Source organism: Sorex araneus, chromosome 5 (genome assembly GCF_027595985.1).
Source record: "Sorex araneus isolate mSorAra2 chromosome 5, mSorAra2.pri, whole genome shotgun sequence".
In the NCBI taxonomy this organism is placed as follows: Eukaryota; Metazoa; Chordata; class Mammalia; order Eulipotyphla; family Soricidae; genus Sorex; species Sorex araneus.
The window spans coordinates 5,696,927-5,717,541 of record NC_073306.1 but is presented as its reverse complement, the minus strand read 5'-3'; the positions used below and the strand labels follow the sequence as shown (position 1 = coordinate 5,717,541).

At 56.0% G+C, this 20,615-nt stretch overlaps 1 protein-coding gene across 3 annotated transcripts in view; it reads right to left on the bottom strand.

Annotated features, from left to right (window-relative positions):
• Positions 1-807: 807 nt before the first annotated feature.
• The window catches only part of VPS13D (vacuolar protein sorting 13 homolog D), a 265,713-nt gene continuing 245,905 nt past the window's right edge, over positions 808-20,615 (bottom strand). For all 3 annotated transcript variants that reach the window (XM_055137626.1, XM_055137627.1, XM_055137628.1), the window contains 3 exons: positions 12,964-13,095; positions 4,954-5,194; positions 808-3,706 (listed from right to left, as the gene is read on the bottom strand). In XM_055137626.1, the coding sequence (XP_054993601.1) occupies positions 3,575-3,706; positions 4,954-5,194; positions 12,964-13,095 (505 nt within the window). In that variant the 3' untranslated portion in view covers positions 808-3,574. The remainder of the gene's footprint in view (positions 3,707-4,953; positions 5,195-12,963; positions 13,096-20,615) is intronic.

Sequence of the window (20,615 nt, the reverse complement as noted above, 5' to 3'; positions counted from 1 at the left end):
ACGTGCAGAGCCAGTGCTCTCCCTGCTGGACTATGGACCTGGCCCCGGGGATGACATGTCTTGAGTAAAGCCTGTTCCATGTGCACAGCCACCAAGGCAGCTGGGGCCTGCGTGTGTCTGCGACCAGCAGCCTCAAGGGCCCTCTTGGCACTTTTGCTGAACTCACTGGCTGGCCAACTTTGCCATTACCCTCTGTGGCCACTTAACACCCCCTCTCCTACCAAGCCCCATCACTCCTGTCTCCTTCGCCTAGTTATCTAGCTCCTCTCTATGCTTCTCCTTCCCTTCCCGGCCACATCACTCCAGACGGGGGCCAGATTTCTGGCCTCTGATCTCTTTCTAGTTTCCTCTTGAATCCATCTCTCTAGAGGTCATCTTAGAAAGAGCAGCATCCCTGTTTGGGAACCTCTTTGCTTCCCTCCCGAGCTCACACCTCTGGCCGTTCCATCCGGGCTCCAGCAGCCATGCGTGTGCTGATGGCTCTCAAGTGTGTGTCTGAACTCCACACCCGTCCTGGACATCCTTCAGTACTGGGGGTTACAGAGATCCTGAATTCTACACGTCCAAATTGATCGCCAAGCCCATTCAGGGTCCCCTGACTCGGTAAAGCCGAGAGCCCTCCCCTGCGGGGCCAGGTCGGCATGTGAGTGGAGCACAGGGTGGAACCTGGCCATGAACTTCTGCACTAAGGGCAGAGGAGGCCTCGCCGGGCTCCGTGGGTGTTGAAACAGGCTTGGCGTTTGTCACTGGCTGGCGATGGTTCTAGAATCTATGGAACATCCAAGAAACCAGAAGAAAACATTATGTCTGGGAAGTCAACAAAGCATTTTATTCCACAGGAAGAAAAATAACAACTCTGATGTGAGAAACAGATTAGAGTTTTAACAGATTGGTGATTGCAATCGTGTTTACACGCCAGAGAACCAGATCTTTTGCTTTTGGATTTTGACCGAGCAGCCTCTATGGTATTTGGAGGTGCAGACGGTGCTTAAGGACCCAGTGGCCCAGACCCGGGCACCTCGAGGCGGGTCCCAGCAGCGGGAAGGTGCTGCGGGCTGGACAAGGGGCCTCCTGGACCCTAGTGTGGTGCCAGAGTGGGCAAATCCTGAGCCCTGGTGCACCGTCCAGTGCCTAGGCTAGTGGCTACAGTTAGGTGGTGGCACGAGCTGGCTGGCTGTGCCGGGAGGGGGAGTCGGGACGGTTTCTGAGGGCTCCTTACTGGATTTCTCCTTATTCGATTTATTTCACTCCCTGGGGAGGAGATGAACTTTGGACTGGAGGTGGCATAACTAGCAGGAGAAATCACCCTGATGTCACAGACAGCACTGGCGGGACCCAGAGCCAGTAGCTGCTTCTGCCAGCCAAGAACCCCGGTGCTTGGCGCAGGGGGCGAGGGCAGGGCAGAGCTGGAGACGATATGGTCTCTGAACCCCACTTTCACATCTGCTTCTGCTAAGATCTAAGGTTCCCCTGGCAGACGCCACCAGCTTCTTGGGCACTGGCTGGAGCAGGAGGAGTGGCGAGGGCACGGGAGCCCCACACGCACCTGCCCTGCTACAGCCCGAGCCTGCTGCCGGGGCGGGGCCCACACCAGCCATGCCAGCGCAGCCTCCCCCTTTTGGGGTGCGGGGCCTCAGGCAGGGGCTGCTGAGGACCAACACCACAAATTCAACTTGTGGGTAGCCGAGAAGGGGCCCCTGGCTGTGGGGGGCGCCGCATGGCAGTCCTGCTGGTGTCACATGGGATGGCCACGTGGCCTGCAGCCCGCTTCAAAAATCAAGTTTCAGTTATGCAACCCACGAACCCAGGAGAGCTCCGTGAGGCCACACAGCCATGGAGTGGGGGTTGGCTTTTGCAAACACGTCACTGCAAGCACCTACATATGGTGCTAAAGTGCTCGCTCTTACGCTCACGCACTCTCTCTCCTCTCTCTCTCTCTCTCTCTCTCTCACATACACGCACAAGGGAGGGAGAGGGAGCTACATAAGCTGTATCTGTATCTTGGAAGGACTGAGGTGAGGGTTATAAACTCCAAAACCTTCTATATACCCACTGATGTACAGGTTTCAGGGACTGGGGACAGGGCTGCAGAAATCGATCCACTTTATGAAAATAATTTATTTGTTTTTGGGTCACACCCAGCAGTGCTCAGAGCTTACTCTTGGCTTTGCGCTCAGGGATCACTCCTGGCGGGTTTAGGGAACCAGAAAGGGCTCTGGGCATCAAACCTGAGCCAGCCACGTGCAAGGCAAGTGCCCTACCCGCCACACTATTTGCTTTGGCCCTTAAGAACAAGAGTTTAAAACCACAAAGCCAGCCCCTCATTCTTGGGCAAGGGCACAAGAATGCCCCCTCACTCAGCCACTTCAATCCTTGCAGAAAAGCGGGCATGGAATAGCCCCAGGGGATGCTGCAGGCTCCAGGCCTCAGACTGGGATTCAAACGGCGTTCCAGGGAACTGGACAAAAACTGCTCTTTATGACTCAGCTGGCATTTCTGTCCCATCCCAGTGTTCCCAGACTGCGGGGTCAGGGTCTGCCTGGGGCATTAGGAAGCACAGTGCGCAGTCTTCTCCTTCGTGCAGGTCAGACCGAAAACTACCTTTGCTGCCTCAGGTGCGCGCGCGCGCGCGCACACACACACACACACACACAGTAAAAGTTAAACAGTTTTGCAGAATCTTTTCCCCTTTGAAACCAACAGAGATTTTAATATTTAAAACTGATGTTCCTCCATGATAACCCAAGAAAAAGGTGTGTGTGTGTGTGTGTGTGTGTGTGTGTGTGTGTGTGTGTGTGTGTGTGTGTGTGTGTGTGTGTGTGTGTATTGAGAGAGAGAGAGAGAGTGATTGTATGAACAAAACACAATTTTACCCTGGGGTTTGGCAAGACTAGTCAGGAGAAAGCCAAATGGATTAAAAAAAAAAAAAAAAGAACCTTGTGATGACCCAAGAACAGCTTTAGTGTGGGTGAGACGCTGTGAAGCTGGGCCTCGGCTCCCTCCCACATCTCTCCAGGGCCAGCTCTGGCCCGGGCACCAGGCTGCCAGGCCCCCTGTGGCCACCGACCTCTGAAGCCCTGGCCACTCTGCTGCCAGGCCCGCAGCTCCCAGACTAACACAGTCTTCACCTTTGGGAACGTCCTGCGTCACACACGTAAGCTTAGTGCAATCGAAGATCCAATATAATTTTATATGACTTTACACATCACAGGCCCTGTCCCGAAACACTGCTATATATTTACAAACACACAGTTGTACATATATACATGTTGACAAAATACAGGGCACTCTGGGATTAGCCTCATCTCGGTAAACACTTCTCTTTACGTTATTCAGCCAAAACCTTCCGAAATTTACTTCCCCATAATCCAGTGGAGCCCCCACCTCGCTGCCTCACAGGTGAATGTGGTTTCCCGTGCACGCCCCGCCCCGGCACTCACTCTCCCCCCTTCCTCGGCATCGGCCCCAAACCTGGCTCCTGTCCTGCCTCTAGCTGGTGCCGAGCACTGGGTCTCCGTCCTGCCTGGCTGGGGGCTGGTGTCTGGGGGCGTCTGTCCCCAGCGGCTGCGCGTTCTCAGGAGTCCAGCTCCAGCTGCTCTTGGTTCTCGCTGAGTCTTAGCATAAGCTGCTGCTCATAGTAAAGGCTCTTGGCGTAGTTGATTTCTTGCGACAACTTGACCGCGAGGACCTCTGATTTCACGTGAACCTGAAGCGCAGAGCAGGTGGCGACATCAGACGGGAGTAAGGGCACAGGCGAAAGGCATTTCCTGGCAGTGCCCGGCCCAGCACTCGCCCCCCACTCCTGGTTCATGTCAGTGTGAGGGCCGACGCCGACCTCCACCACTAACACATTCCCTGGGGGACACTCGCGCCTCAACTCATCCATACTCGGAGCTCAGTGACAGGAGTGGAGCGGCGCTGAGGACAGACTCAGAGCCAGGACCCAGGGCTGCCCACACCTCTGCCGCAGGCGCCCAGGGTCACTCCTGTCGGGAAGCCCTCGCGTGCCTGGAAAGGGGCGAGGGGCCCTGGCGAGGCTCCACCAGGACAGGGGCCTCGTAACAGTCACTCATCTGGGAGTGACCGCTGGTAATCTACCAGCCCCCACTGCAGCCAAGGACCCCGGGGGAGCCTGCACAGGCCAAATCCCAGCCCAGTGCATTCCTGAGGAGGGAGAAGGCCAGAGATTCCTGGGGAGAGGAGCTGGGCAGGGCTGCGGCTATTTCTGACTGTCCTGGTCTGCAGGAGGCCAGATAAGGCCATTCTGAACCACCGACAGTCTCCAAAGCAGCCTTGGACATGCCGGCAGCCCAGGGCGTGGGGGGCGGGGAGGACAAACACTGCCAGCCCAGAGCTCCCGCTGGGCCCCTCAGGCAAAGCAGATGGACCAGGGAGTTGGGCGCTGCACCGTGGGGAGAGGGGCGGGTCTCCCCTGTGACACTGGGCCCCTGGCCGGGGGTGGGGCATCACGTGGCAGTCAGGAAGCCTGGACCAGCTGGCACAGGTACGCCTCGGCACGCTGACTACGAGAGGACCACTGTGAAATATACAAATGCGTGTGCGCAGATGTGGGATAACAGACCCTGATTCTTCTCTCTACTTTTTTTGTCTGGGCCACACCCAGCGGGTTTTCAGGGGACCATATGTGGTGCTAGGGATCGAACCCAGGTCGGCTGAATGCCAGGCAAGGGCATTCCCCGCCGCCCAGTCTCTGTGGCCCCAGGGACCCTGAGGTACCCAGAGGCAAAGTAGACAGAAACACTGATGCCGCTTTCGCCCTGTGGAGGCAGGGGGTCGTGCACGCTAGAGACAAGTGAGGGATCAAATCCCAGGAGCCACGGCAGGTGCCCACGACGAACCGATGGGACACCCCAACCCACACCTTGCCTGCACAGGGCAGGCCTCGCACGCGGGCCTGGGTCACTCACGGTGACAGACAGGGCTGGCACTCACCATAGGTTTCTGATGGGAAGGGCCGGGGATGGCCACCCCGCTGCTGGTGTTCCCTGCCTTCTTGGTCACCTGCACGTACACCTTCCCATGGTCTTTGGAGACCAGGCAGTGGTAGAGGTCGTCATACTTGACCTCGAGGAAGATGGCCTCCCGGTCCACGTAGTCCCCACTCTTCAGGAAGTAGACGGCCTTGGAGGAGATGAGCACGCAGTAGCTGTCGGTGTTCTCCACGGCGAGGAAGCTGCGGACAGGGGGGACACAGGATGGGACCCCGAGCCACACCCCGCGGGGCCTCTGCTCCCCCTGGCCTGGACGGCAGCCGCCCCAGAGACCACCTCACAGGGGAGCTGCGGGGGTGCCAGAGCGCAAGGCAGGAGCAGGAAGTCACAGCTGTCCTGTGAGGGAGGGGGAGAGGCACCCAGGGGTGCGGGATGTGCCCCATTCCCAGGGCAGCCCAGCTTGGAGAGCTGCTCCCTGCCCCCCACAGTGCCCCAGTGACTTCTCTGCCTGTCACCCTCGGCTCGGGTCACCTCAGGGAGGCTGGAGGGCCTTTCCAGAACACCCAGTCGTCCCAGGGTGCCCTCCCTCCCCTTGGCCCCTCGGCATCTCCTTCTGAGGGTCTGGGCCCCCGGAGCACCCCTGCACCTCTTCTAGGGGGTGCGCAGGGAGAGAAACATGAGCCCAGCAGCCTCCAGCTCGCTCCTGACAGAGGAACGACACCTCTTGGGCCGGGCTGTCAGGGTCCGTCCACGCCCTGGGTCCTCCGCCGCAACAGGTGGTGCCAGGGGGCGCTGCTCGCTGCCACCAGCCCACACCTCCTCTCTGTCCCCACAACGCCCCCCCAGCAGACACTGTCTCCACCATGGCTCCCCAGGAACAACTCCGCCCCCACCCCTGCGTGTCCTCTGGAGCGGTGCTCTGGGGGCGCCGCCAACACCCCACCAGACGTCCCTGAGCAGCCACCCCGAGGGGGCCACCCCCATGGGCCCAGACCCGCCTAGTTCCTGCCGCTGACTCAATCCCTGCAACGTGACTAACAGCAGGGTGGCTGCTTCAGGCCAGCAGGCTGCCAACCCCAGAACGTGCGCCTGAGGGGCTCCCCAGGGGCGCCGCCCGGCAAGGGGGGGTGGGTGGGGAGCTCAGGGCAGGCAAGGTCGCTGGGCCAGCCCCGAGACTGGCCGCACGCGGGTCAAGAAGGCTCCAGGCTGACACTCCAGGGGGGGAGAGCCGGACTGTGCATGCAAAAGCCACCGAGGGTCACTGTTGGCGCGCAGCCGTCCTGTGCTCCCCCACCCCCGCCGGGACAAGCCAGTGTTCTCTGTGGCCTGCTCCTCGGTTGGGCAGGACTCTGGGGCAGCCCCTGCGAGGGGGGGGGGCAAGCTCCCAGCGGGCAGGGCCCGGCGGGCACAGGCAGCCCCAGTCTGGGAGTCTGGGGGGCAGAGGAAGTGCAAGTAGGAACTGGGTGGCTGGGGTTAGGAAAACACCCGAGTCTCTTCAGGCCCAAGGCTGGGCGCGTGGGGAAGGCGTGGGGAGGAGGAACAGGGAGACGGTGGGCACAGAGGAGTGTTGGGGTCCCCTACCCAGGTCACATAGCAACTCCCAAAGGGCCTCTGCCAACATCTGCCTCTCCCGTCCCCCTGGTGCCTCCCCAGCACCCCCCAGTCCTGGCCGAGGAGGGCCTGGGCGTCACGGGGTTGCCCTGAGACAAGAAGCATGGAAGAAGCCATCAGGAAGGGCCCCTGGAGGGCTGAAAAGCTCCAGACTCGGGGCCACTGCTGTGACGCCGGCTCTCAGGGGCTGCTCGATTCCTCTGCTCCCCAGCTCCGGTGCGGGCTCCCTACTGCAGGCTCAGGGCGGAGGCCCGGCTCAGCCCCCAGCACCACCCACACCGCCAAAAGGGGGCCCCTGCACCATGACCTGGGACCTCCCCGAGTCACTGGGCGTCTGCCAGCAGGACGCTCTCTCCACAGGCTCCCACAGGCCAGAGGCGTCAGGCCCCTCGGCACCTGGATGCCACCGCTCAGCCATGGCGGGGACGCTGGGAGGCTCACGGTGACATGGGGAGAGCCGACAGGCTCAGGCTGGCCTTGTCTATCCTTCTAGTTGGTTCTACTTAGCAGGAGGCATGAAGAGAAAAATGAGGCCAGGGACACAGCACTGAGACCTCTGTCCCAGCAGGGACAGCCAGACGCGGCCAGCGCCCAGGCACACGCTGCAGGCCGCCAAGATGCCAGGGCGGCCTTCGCCAACCAGGGGCCAGTTACATGCTGTACTTATAGCTCTCTTCTGGGAAGAGAAGGACTCCCTGCCTCAGGAGCCGGTCAGGGCTGGTTCTGAAGGGCCGGCACCTTCTCCACGGGGCAGGCCCGCCATGCCCACGGCCGTCACCACCAATAATCACCCTGACCGACAAGTGACCACTAGTGCTGGCATCACTCAGGGCACTGCCCCCAAGGTCCAGCTTTCCCTCTTGGCAGCTAAGACGCCACTGGCCCTGTCCCATGCTGGCTAGACCCTGTATCCCATCCTCAGTGCTGGGCGTCCCCCTAAAACATCATGTGGCCTCTGCTATGTCCACCTGCCCTGTGGTCTGGTCTGTTGCCACTCCTGTCCTGTCCTGAGGTTCCAGAGCATGCCTGCTCGAGTCATTTCACAATCGAGGGAGATACAAGGTGCCTCATTTTTTCTTTCTTTTTGGGTCACACCGGTGATGCTCAGGGGTTACTCCTGGTTCACATACTCAGGAATTACTCCTGGCGGTGCTCAGGGGACCATTTGGGATGCTGGGAATTGAACCCAGGTCGGTCCCGTGCAAGGCAAAGCCCTACCCGCTGTGCTATCTCTCAAACCCCATGAGGTGCCTCATTCCGAGAGTGCTCCTAGCATGGGCTGGGCTCTCTGGGGGTCCCTCCAAATTCATCCTCAGTGTGATACCCGTATCTTGGCCAGCCTGTGCCCCACGGGCCCAGACACCTGGCCCTTTCTCAGTGGAGCTGTGCCGGGAGCTCCTCTGGTGTTCTCTGGCCTGCATCACGCAGGGCCTCTCCATCCCACTGAATAGCCAGTGGGTTCTCCTCAGGCCCCCTGGCTCGGGCCCAAACTTCAGTCCATTGGGCCAGAGCAACAGTACAGTGGGGAGGGCGCTTGCCTTGCACACAGCCAACCTGGGTTCGATCCCTGGCATCCCATACAGTCTCCCAAGCCAGGAGTGATTCCTGAGCACAGAGCCAGAGTAACACCTGAGCATCACCAGGTATGGCTCCAAAATCAAACCTCAGTCCTTCTCCAGCGCATCCTGCTGGATCCGGCCGCCAGATTCTTGCTGCTATCAATGTGACTCTGTGGGTTTGTTTGGGGGCACACTCAGCAGTGCTCGGAGGTGCTTCTGGCAGTGCTGGGGGACCATGTGGTGCTGGGAATGGAAGCCAGGGACCCCGCAGGTAACGCCTCTGCTGTTCCTCTAGGCTCTCTCTGGCCTACCTAGGTTCCATGCTAAAGGTGTCCCGTGCAACAGAGGTTCCTTCAAACTGCCCTCGGCCAACCCGGTGTGGCTCTCAGTGTATGACCTTGTGGCCCACTTTTCCACTCCTGTGTTCTCCCTCCTCCCCACTGCCTGCCCCCCAAAGGACTCCCCTCTGCATTCTTGCTGTTCTGTCTTCTCTCCTTGGCACATTCCCCAGGTCTTGAAGGGTCAGGTCGGAGATGCCCTGGCAGAAACAGTTCCCTGGTCCCATGTACACACGGCACACCTGGGTGCTCAGTATCGCACTGGGGGCCGCTGTCGGCCCTGCTGCTGAGCTGTTTTCAAGGACAGAGCGGACTGCTTAGAGCGGGACCTAACACGAGGCCTAATACACTTAAATGTTAGGTAGGAAATGCCACAAATTCACAGCTCGTGGAATTTCCAGGGCATAAGCAGCTTTGGACGTTGGATATATTTTACCCTGAAGCTAAGCTACATAATTTGTTCAGATTTCTTGATTTAAGTTCTTGAAACTTTGGCCAACCTTTTACCAGAGCAGCTGGACAATCTACCCAAGATGCGGACTTTGTGGTGTATCTGTGAATGTAAGAACTTCATGAGTAGCAGGCTTTTGGCACTTAGAAGAAGGAAGTTGGGGCTGGAGCGATAGTACAGCGGCAGGATGCTTGTCTTGCATGTGGCAGGCCTGGGTTTGATCCCAAGCATCCCATATGGTCCCTTCAAGCCCACTAGGAGAGATTCCTGAGTGCAGAGCCAGGAGTAAACCCTGAAAACCCTGGGCGTGGCCTCTAAACAAACAGCAAAAAAAGGGAAACCAATGATCTTATTCCTGAACATGGAAGTGCAGATGTCATTTCTACTATACTATTTTGCATCTCCGGGACATATTCCCAGAAGCAGTATTGCTGGGTCAAGTTGGAGCTCAATTTCTCATTTTTTGAGAAGCGTCTATACTGCTTTCCAAAAGGGCTGAACCAGTCGGCATTCCCACCAGCAGTGAAGGAGAGTCCCTTTCTCCCCACATCCTCGCCAACACCGATCTCTTTTGTTCTCTTGGATGTGTGCCAGTCTCTGTGGTGTGAGATGGTATCTCAATGTTTTGATCTGCATCTCCCTGATGATTAGTGATGAGGTTGCTCCCATTTCTAATTTGATTGGGAGTGTCACTACCTTGGGTTCAGAGTGCTCCCTGCCTGAGAAGAATGCTTCCAAGTACCGCAAGTCAGTCACTCCAGTGACAAAGCCAGTCACGCTGACATCTATTCACCAAAAATACAACTGACACCAAGGCATGGCACCAGGAGCTGCTTCACCGAAGTACCAAAGACATTGTAGAAACGGTTCAGAACTCCAATGAACTGGCAAAGAAACCCCAGGAACAGCCAGGAGAGCAGCTTCCGTACAGACACTGTCTCCGAGAGGGTGAGCGCCACACTAGTGCTCCGATACCCGTGTGCGGTCGGCCCGTGAGCAACGAGCACCTTATTACTGTTTGTTTGTCTTAAATGAGCTTCCTAGTAACAGATCAGACACTTACTATAAAGAAAATCTAACTTCATCAGAGTTCATTGTACTTGAACATCATCTTAACCCGGGATCCTATTTCATAACTGGAGCGGAGAAGAATGAAAGGCTGTGCTAATTCCATCACATACCAGAAAAAAGAAAATTCATTTGAAACTGAAGCCTTTTCAGCTGGCAGGACCTTAAATCCTATGTCAGGAACTATCTTTTTAACCCTAATGAATTAAATAAAATCTTAAAAATGAAACAGGATCTGGGAGAATCAAGTTGAAGGCACCCCGGCACTGGGGACTTTGTGGGGTTTTCAAGACATCGGGAAGTAATTACACAATATTTTCCAGAAGTGAAACAGTTAGTGTGACTGGAAAAAAATGTGGAAACATTTAGTTAGAACAGTAGAGCAAGGTATTAAAGACCCTTTTAAGGGGTTAACTCTGAAGAAAAATATGCAAATAATTAGGGCGTTAGGCATGTTTTGAATTAGGGGTCGGGGACAAGAGTCAGAGGAATCACTTGATACTCTAGCGCTCTACCTGAAAGCCCCTTTCCTGCAAAGTGATGATTCCGATGACTCTAATGTCCCTGTGGAGACTCAGCCTGACAGACAGCCCTGGATCCCCCAGGGACCGGCGGATTCCCTGAACACCGGGCAAGATGGAGCCCAGACACTGGAGAGACACGTGGCCTCGTCTCCACAGTGGAGACTCACTCATGCCAGTCTCGGTCCCTCCTGCAGAGGAACTTCAGGCGTTTCCTGGAATTCAGTCTTCACTGACTTCACTTGCAGCTTTTGCAGCTTCCGCTGGCTGTTCTCAACGTGTCGCCCTCACTGGGAGCGAGCTGCCGAGGACTGAATGGCTTCCACCTGAAGCAGCATGATGAACCGGGGAGGGAATCAGAAGCTCAGGGAAGGGCGATTCCTCATGTTGACCTTTGACCCGAAGCCCCCCACCCCAAAGATGGAAACTGAGCACATGCAGGAGAACCTGAAGTGTTCCTCCCACCTGTCCTTACGGAGTGCGGGGCTCTGGTCTGGAGCTGACTCTTGGGCAAGAGGGACAAAGGTGCCCCCTCCTCTCCCCAGCAGCCTTTCAGAAGCCGGTGCGCAGGTTTGCTCTGGCTCCCTGGATAGCAGCCAAAGACCAAGAGTCCCCTGTGATGGCGCCGGGGAGCTGTGGCCAGAGCCCTCACCATAGCAGGGTTGCCAGGCCCTGCTGGAGAAAAACTGCAGGGGTGACAGGGTGTTGGAGGTGAGCAGGGCCTAAACCAGCAGGATTGAGTCATGAATGGACCCAGTCCAGGACTGAACTGCACCCTCCCCGCTTTTGCCCCCAAGTCCTAAGCTGAAGCTCTCACCCCCATGAGGCTCTGAAGGAAGGCGTTAGTAAGGTAAGTGGAGTCACAGGAGCGAGGCCCTGACCCTGCAGGATCAGAATCCTTCTAAGAGACACCATCGGGTTTGCTCCTCTCCCTGTGACGTCACAGCATGAAGGCGGCTGCCCGAAGACCTGCACCTAGGCTGGAATCGAGGACCTTGTTCTTGGGCTGTTCGGCTTCCAGAACAGCCACAACATGATATTTTGCTGTTTGAGCCACTCAGTTCATGGTACTTTGTTCTAGCAGTCTGAGCTAAGTACGCAGTACTCTGCCATTGATAAGAACCTTCCAGTAACACCGCTGGGGGCTGGAACACAAAACACAAGCAGAAAGAAGCTGCCTGGCCACCAGCAACACACAAACGGGATGCTGGGCTCACAGGCCCCACCCATGCGGAAGCCCCACTGCGGGGCCACACCCTTGGCCCTGAATGTGGCCTGGGGGGCGGGGGAGTCACTGGGCCACACCTGGAGGTGCTCAGGAGTGACTGGGGGACTTATCTCTCCAGCCCCTGCATTTGAGTGTTGATACCCCAAATACTGCTGAGGAGTGTGCAACGAGGCCGGTGAATACTGTTGCCAGACACTGAAACTGTCCTCTCCGGCACGCCAACCCGAGAACAATCCGCGCCCTCTGTGCCCACCCTTTCTTGCTCTACTAGCACCTTCTGACATGTCAGGCTGACGGCTCTCTTGGTCGTGCGCCCCATGCAGGCTTAGCTGCAGAGCGGTGACAGGCAGACAGGGGCAGCACTTGGCTCCATCCTTCCCATTACAGGGGGAAGAAATGCCAACATACTGTCTGGGCCGGAGACGCTGTGCAGGCTGGGACACAGGCTCTGTCTCGATGCCTGGCACTGCACAGTGACCCCCCAATCCCGCCACCAAACAGAGTTGCCCTCGGTACTGCCCAGTGTCACCCCAAAACAAATAAAAGGGAGGTCTCTGCGTATCCTAAAATAGCAATGACTAATTTTACCACACCAGACAGGAGTAAATCACCCACTGAAAATCCAATCTCATCCTATGTATACAAGGTTCCGCATGCATAGAATAAGACAATCTTAAGAAAATTACATCTCAAAAGCTTTCGGGTACCATTTGTTTGCAGTTGGTTACTATTTTGTTTCACAAGCTCTCTGCAGTGAAGGACTGAGCAGAAAAACTTAACCGGGAAGAAAACCCCCTTAATACACAGTACTTTTTTTATTGTTTGTTCCGCTTTTTCATTTTGGAGACCTCAATGTTGCCTGGGGGTCACTCCCAGCGGTGCGAGGGACTGAGCGCCAGGCTCCCCCACACGGAAAGCACGCACTCCAGCCAGGGTGCCACCAGCCCCCACCCCAAATGGAGCACATTTTACCCATGTTCTCTCCTTGAACTAACCAGAGACTTTCACTTTTGAGAAAACAAAACAAAACATATTCAGGTCCTGCTCACGAACGCATGCTCTTGTTAAAAGCTCTCCACAGTTATGCCAAAGCCCCCCCCAAACTCCTTTGGGTCCAGGAATCACTGGCCAAGGTCTAAGAGTCACTTGGGTCGAGCAGAACGTAAACGTCTCAGGCTCAAGACAGAAAAGAACCTGGCGAAGCGCCAAGGCTGGTCTCCCACAGCCCGACTTACAACTCATCCTGCACGTTGTCCGTCAGTCTGAAGAGCTGCTCCTGGCCCTCGGCCTGGCTCTCGGAGTAGCGGGGCAGGAGGCCCTGGGGGCCCCTGCAGCAGCGTGGTTTCCGGACCCTCTGAGCTTGAGTCCTACATGGGGACACAGACAAAGCAAGGACATGTTTAGACAAAAGCGTCTCCTGGGTCAGCATCTATCGAAAACAGTATGGAGGCATCTCCAAAAAATAAGAATTGGGTTTCCACTTTCCCCGTGATTCTAAGGCTTGGCATCTATCCCAAGAGCCCCCAAAGGGGATTTCAGTGAGATATCCGCACACCCGTTTGCACAGCAGTGCTCCGCACGACGGCCAGGGTCTGGAAAGCACCAAGCGCCCAACCAGAGAGAGTGGGTAAAGAAAGAGTGGGCCATGGACACAACAGCATGTGACCTGGCTGTAAGAAGACGTCATCACGCAATTCGCCGCTGTGTGGAAGGAATGAAAGGGTTTCAAGGCCAGGGAAATCAGACAGAAAAATAGAAATGCTCTCTCTCATACGTGGGATATAAAGGAGCAAGGGGAGGGAGGCACAGATGGCCAATGGCAGCAGGTCCTGAGAGGGTGGTGGGGGTGGGCTGGGAACGCTGTAAGTCTGAAACATTAACTAAAATTATTGTACATCGTGGTGCCTACATAAAAATCGGGGCAGGCGGGGGGGATATAGATTTGCCTTTGCTGAGTAAGGCACAGGCACTGTTTAGTAGAAGACATACTCAGAATGTAGTGACCGAGTAAGAAGGGATGGCACGTATTACCCATGACTCACTGGGAGAAGATGGTCAAACTCTGGGCTAGAATCTTGCCTTGGCCACATGAGCAACCTGACCACAGAGAAGTGGGGCCACCGTCCTGGATGCCTGGAGCCCGGAGCCTACCTCACAGTGGCGCCCTGTGGGGGACCCACTGCCTAAGGCTCACACCCAGAGCTCGTGCTGCCCACCGGCCCCAGATGCCCCCTCGGCTGGACCCTTCTTGTGCCAGGGGGCACTTCAGGCGACGCCTCTGGGAACTTGCGACTACGAGGCAGGGACCTTGGGCATCCTGTCAAGTTTCTGAACTCGCTGAGGCGCTCTGCGGGCTGAGGGATGCCATCAGTGGCCATCTGAGGGAGGAGGGACGGGGTGAGAGCGCGGCTCATGGACGGGCCCCGGGCCAGTCTGGGATTCCGCCGCGGCCCGTGCCCACGCCGCTCCGCCAATGGTCGCCCAAAGGAATCTGCTTTGCTATGGCTTTCAGAGGAGGCTGATGTTGTCTTTTTCCACAAACCATACCCTGGGTAATTGATAAGTACTTTTTGGTGTTTTCCTAGAAACAGGAGTCCTTATTTGTCTTGGAGAGGCTGTGCATACTTCAGATGACTGATAAGAGTGTGCCGGGTCTATCCTCGGCCTTGTACTTGTTGTACTTTTCATTATTTGTTCCTGGATTCCACTGGAGCAAAACACCCCTCTCGAGACGCAGAGGAGAGGGAAGGCGCCGGGGCACCAAGCACTCAAGCACTCATAGCGGCAGAGACGTGGGCACGTCAGGCACTGATAGGGACGGAGATTCAGGAACGCCATCCAGCAGGTTTCCATGATGCTGGCCAGCGGCGAGCGCCCCTGGACCCAGGGCCAGACGCAGGCCACGAGGTCAGGAGTCCACCTCTACCTAGTATGGTTTGCCATGCCCCGTGCGGTAATGCTGGTCCGGCAGTTAGGATGCCTGAAGGACCACTCTCTAGTGCTCTCGGGCAGGAACAGAGGCTGTGGGGGAGCTGGACCATGAGCACTTTCCGTGGCGTACTCATGCACTCCCACCACACCCTGCCTCGTCCCCTGCGAGAAGCCGAAAGACGGCTCTGCAGAGCCCTAAAGCCAGTGGAAATCCAGGCCGGGAGCGCAGGCGGCTCGGCTCACCTACCGAGAAGGACTTGGTGGGTGCTGGGTGAGGGCTGGCGACACTGGGAGCGGCAGGGAATGGGGAGGAGCATGGTGGCTTGTCCAGGCAGCAGAGCTGCCTCCTGTCTTCCGGCCTGCCGGATCCTCTCGATTGCCACGCTCAGCCTGCTGGGGGTGAGGAGTCAGGGCCTTTCCCCATCCTGTGGCCCCCCAAAGCTTCGGGAAGAGGCCTGGGCAAGGCCTGCACACGAGGGGGCCTATTTCTGCAGCACTTTCCGAGATGAGGCTTTGTCCTGGCTCCCCCTGGCCCGTCCCTAGGGGTGTGCAGGCCCCACTTCCCTCACAGCCCTGTGCTGCTCCAGTTCGGCGAGTGAACATGGTCTCTGCATCCACCCCTGCCTCCACATGGCACCAAGAGCCACGCGAGTTAGCCCGAGTCAAGCCTGGGCATGAAACACACTTGCTTCAGGTCACTTAGGTCATATGCGTGACTCCGTGACACGCTGTTGAGAGCAGAGAGCCCAGGAGATCACCTTGTGTCGCTCTCCCGGGGCCTGGGGCTGTGCCTGGATCACGTCCCTACGCGTGCCCCACTATCACCACACGGGCAACAGCTTTCTGGAGCAGACAGCAGCTGCAGAGTTAAGAGTATCTCAAACCCTGCAGGGCCTTCTCTGGGCTACAGGGACCCAGCCTCCCGCCACCCCAGTGCCTTTCCTACACACAGACGCCGGGGAGCACGGGCACCGACTGGCATCCTTGTGGGCCTCCCTGGTACCTTGTGACGTCTTGGGCCTATCTGCTGAGGAAGCTGCTGACCGCTGTGCATTTTCAGCCTGTCCACTTCCTCTCCGCCATCAGGCAAGCACGGATTGGGGCTGGCGAGTGCTCAGACACAGCTGGCCGGAGGGGCTGAGGCCACAAAGCAGCATTTCAGGGAGGAGGGGCTGGGCCACATGGGATGATGCTTGGGGTCTGCTCCTGGCTCAGGGCCGGTGTGTCTCTCCTAGAGCTTTGTGGGGGGAGGGGGGAATGACAGGGACTACGCAACGGCTAGGGAATGACCCCTCATCTTTCACATCCGTCTATTTATAGGCATCTAGAGACCATTGCCAGGGATGAGACTCAGTGGTGGAGAATATATATGGGGCCTCGGGTTCGAGCATTCAACATTCTTTCATGCCCAATAAGATAAAATAGGGATGGGGACAACTTTTAGAATGGGTAGTTTATTTTATTTTTTATTTTGTTACTTTGGTTTCGGAGCCATACCCAGCAGTGCTCAGGGTTTATTCCTGGCTCTGTGCTCAGGGATCACTTTGGGAACCATACTCGGTGCCAGAGATCAAACCCAAGTTGGCTGTGTGCAAGGCAAGTGCTCTACCCACTGTACTATCTCTCCGGCCCCCACAGTCTTCTATGACCATATTATTGTTGGTGCCTGAGAAATGATTCACTGCTCTCTGAAAACTCGGCTAAAAATTTAACTGACATAGCTCAAACTGGAAGGGGGGAGAGGTTCGGGGTGTGGTTCTTAAAGGGCGTGATCAAATTCAGTCTCAAATGCGAATGCATCAGCAACCAAAAAAAAGTCCATTAAACTAGAGTTTTCAAACCAAGCACACAAGCCCGTCTGACCATGGGGGCAACAGAGACCCCGAGTATGGCCCGTGTGATGCAGGTCGGAGCACAGGTGTGCACCTCTGGGCCTCACGAGAGTCCAGGGAGCCCAGGTGCGACCAGGGGGAGAGCACCTCCCTTCGTCCCCTCCTCCTTAAAGCGGAGTCTGGGACCAAGACTCATCACTATCTCAGTTCAAGGACCACAATCATGACTGGCCTCTTCTTGATTTTAAATAACAACAAATAACAAACATGTGTGCTCCCGCCCCGCTCCCCCCGCACGGACCTCCATCGTGGCCACAGCTATCTGTGTGGTCTTTCCGCCCCTCCCCGGTAGCTTGCCTCGAGTCGCCATCATTCGTGTCTGTTTCATCCCCGCGCGCCCCTTCGCCAGGTCCTCTCATCACATTCTGAGTATGCCCTGGAATAACCCTGCTGGTTCTTCTTTTAGTTGTCTTAGGCTTCTGCACCGGACCTCACTGCCTTTTTTTTCTAATGTCTTGGCACTTACTCCCTCCTTGAAATCACAGTGCTCACAATCAGCCATTCTGCTGGGTGAGGCAGGATTTCACTCACTCCCTATTCCATCGTGTGATGAGCCACCCTCCCATCTTCCTGCTGCTAGCACATGGTTTTGCCGCTACAGTGCTCCCAAGAACATCCCTGTACATGTCTTCTGGTGAATGTGATTGTCTTGTGGTGAATGTGTCTTCTGGTGATTCTTGGGATTATAGCCAGGAGAGAGCTGCTGGATCACTGGCCTGATCATTTATCAATTCTCCATCGGAGAGAACTGCCTGCGTCCATCTCAAACTGAAATGTCTTCCTCTCCCGCCTCCTATTTTTAAAAATAACACTATTTTACATGACTTTAAGAAAAAAAAATTCAGACTGTCTTCAAAGTGAGAGTCCCACAAAGGATGTGTCTGACGGGGACAGTGGGGAGATCTCTGTCCTCGCCAACAGTCTCTAGGCTGGCACCGTCTAAAGTGGAGTCCTGGTCACACAAGGCTCAAAATGTGACACATGCGACGAGGCCTAAGTTTACACATGAATTTCAACACAGACTGTGTTTCAGCTGCGACTGGCCTCCCCACCCTCTGTATTCCGGAGGCTGTCTAGGACGGCTTCTTCCGGTCTCTTCACTCCCACCTTCTCTCAGCCTAAAGCACAAAGTCCAATAAAAGCAGTGGGACCTGCCTGGGCCGTGGCAGCTGCCCTCCCCCCGCCCCCACAGACACTGCCAGGCCCCTGGCCCCCCTTGTGGCTGTGCCCTTTTCTTGGGATCACCTTTGTGGCCAGATGAGCAGGTCTGGGGGAGACAACGACGACGGGATCGTTAAACCAGCGGTGGCCAAGCCCCGCCCATTCGCCTCTCATTAGCGGACAGCGTCTCTCCCAACACTGGACTTGAAAGGTAGTTTACAATGGGAGTCTGTTTGGAGCACAGGCTGCAACTCGGCCTCCACAAGCCTTTGTTTAGCCAAAGGTCTGTGGTGTATTTAATTGCTGCCAGCTGGGGGCTTGTGGGCCATTTGAAGCCCTCAGCTGCTGCGGTTTATAAATTTCACAGTGTATAGAAAGAAGCAGGCCTTCCAGTCAACCAGCTAATCCAAAATGTCAGCACCAAACGAACTTGAGCTTTGAACTCCATGAAAATGTCAGGGAGTCGGCGGTACGGCACGGATGACTCTTCCCCAGGGAAGGGGCTGCCCCTACAGTGGCTGATATGCTGCAGATATCAGCCCTGGGGGATCAATCGGGACCCGGTGAACACCTGCCACAGCGCCAACATGCATGGAGGGCCCCAAGCCAAAGGTCAGAGTCGTGGGAGACATGCAAACGCAAACACACACACACACACACACACACACACACACACACCATTTACTTTATGTCGCTCTACATCTAAACAAGATGACCACCAGGCAACAGAGCCCTGGCCAGTTGGTCAGCCTAGCCTTTTAGTCTGAGGCCAACAGTTGCCCAGGCGTTATTTGTGCTTCGTGTTTACAATGAGTAACTATGTCAGAATTTGATGAGTTGAAGACAGAATGCGTGTACACACACACACACACACACACACACACACACAAACACAAATACACACAGAGGCACACTCCACTGAACTGCTTAAGTTCAGGCATTAGGCAGCTGAGAAGTGTGTCATGGCCAATGTCACTTAGCCAAGTGAGGTTCAAAAATAATCAGCAAGGGAGAAGAGAGTCTGGTGTAGAACAAATGACTTTCCAGACTCCCAGAACCTGGAGACCACCGACAAGGACCACTGTCCTCTGCGGCTCTGAGGGTCTGCCCCAGCACACTGACGGACTATGCTTTCCTTGCTTTACATGCGTGTCTGAGATTTTCACTGTCATTACACAACTCAGTGATCTATACTGTGCTCGACTGGGCACAAACAACTGGACTGAGACCGAGGTCAGCCTAGGTCCTCTCTTTCAACACTCGCTGCTGCTGCACGTCAGACACCAGGCACCAAGATTCCTGACTGAAGGGCCTCATCAAGGCCTGGGCAGCTTTCTCGAAGGAACTCAGCACAGGACAGTGTGAGCTGGTCACTGCGGCCACCGGGCCAGGAGCCATGCACCTCATGTCTGACCTGTCGCTCCCCTCACTTCTGCAGACTCAGCAGGAAGGCACACTGGGTCTTCCCCAAGCTGATCTCACTCCTTTCAGCTGTGATGACAGAAGTGGCGACTGGAGGAGCCCAACTTTAGTTGGGCTCCGTTCACCAGAAAAATTCTTCCTCATAATTTCATGACAAAATAGAATTCTACTTTCTAGAACCTACTTGGGTTTACTCTATGAAACCTTCGATTGTATATACTACTGAGCTTGGACTTCTGAATCCTGAACCTTGAAAATGGTGCCGAATTTGCTTCAACAAATTCTGAGCATGTGAACAGAGCAGGGGACAGAAAGAAGCCCTGTCAGTAGCAGGCTGGTTCCAAAGTGCAATCAGTGAAGATGCAGGCAAGCAAAGGCAGCCAGGAAAAGGAGCAGCCTGGACGCCCCTAGAATGGCTTTGGGGGTGTGTTCCTGCTGCTCCCTCCCTCTGGCGAACATCGCCCGCCTGACACACAGACACACAGACACACACACACCCCCCCAGCATGGGCCTGGAGGAAGACAGGTGAATTCAGTGTCTGGGGAGCTTAAGAATGCAGGGAGAATCAGGCGACAACAATGGCAGGCAGGGAATACTAGGGCCAAGGAAGGGTGACAATGAGGGTGACAGGAGGGGCTTTGCAGCCAGGCCACTTCGGCTGGAATCCAGTCCTGCCCTCTGCAAAATGTGACCCATGACAAGTTGCGTTCCCCTCTAGGAGTCTACAGAAGGTCTGTTGTGCCGCTCACGGTGCCTGGTGTGTTAGAGGCACAGAGAAGTAAATACACAAACACCATCGATGACGAAGGTGACACCTCATCTGCACAGAGCACCAAGGGTGCACCTGCCCTGGCAGATCCCTGAAACCGGGACTAACGTCCCTCACGCGCCTTTCCTGCCCTTGCCAGTTGCAGCTTATTAACATTCTCCTCACCTCTCCTTGGGGTCCCGAAGCCATACACGTTACTACATGGGAAACCCCGCACTGTGCAGGTGTGACTGCGTGTATGAGAAGGGTCTCCATTCGTGACATGGCTAGAAATTATGTCACCATCGCAGTTGGGTTTTTCCCAGTTTGACATCCCGGCTGGGCTTCCTCCCATCTGTGGGATTCACACCTGACTTGTTTATAGGGGTCAAGGCTTCCGACAACCTAACACATGTGTTTAGGGACCCCGTGACATTGCAAGTGTGACAGCTGGTAGAATGAATGCCAACAGATAGGCCTATTGGGATTTTAACTGTAAGGCTAAAATGCTTTTGTGGGGGTGTGCTTTTCTGTTTGGGGGCTACACCTGGTGATGCTCAGGGCTTACTCCTGGAGGTGCTCCTGGGGCCGTATGGGGTGCTGGGGACTGAACCCAGGAGAGCTGTATGCAAGGCTAACGACCTAGCCACTGTACAATCATTCCAGCCCCTACTTCAGAGTTTTTCTCCCTTGTCAACTAACTGGCTTGGAGGTGAGATTATGTCTTATGAG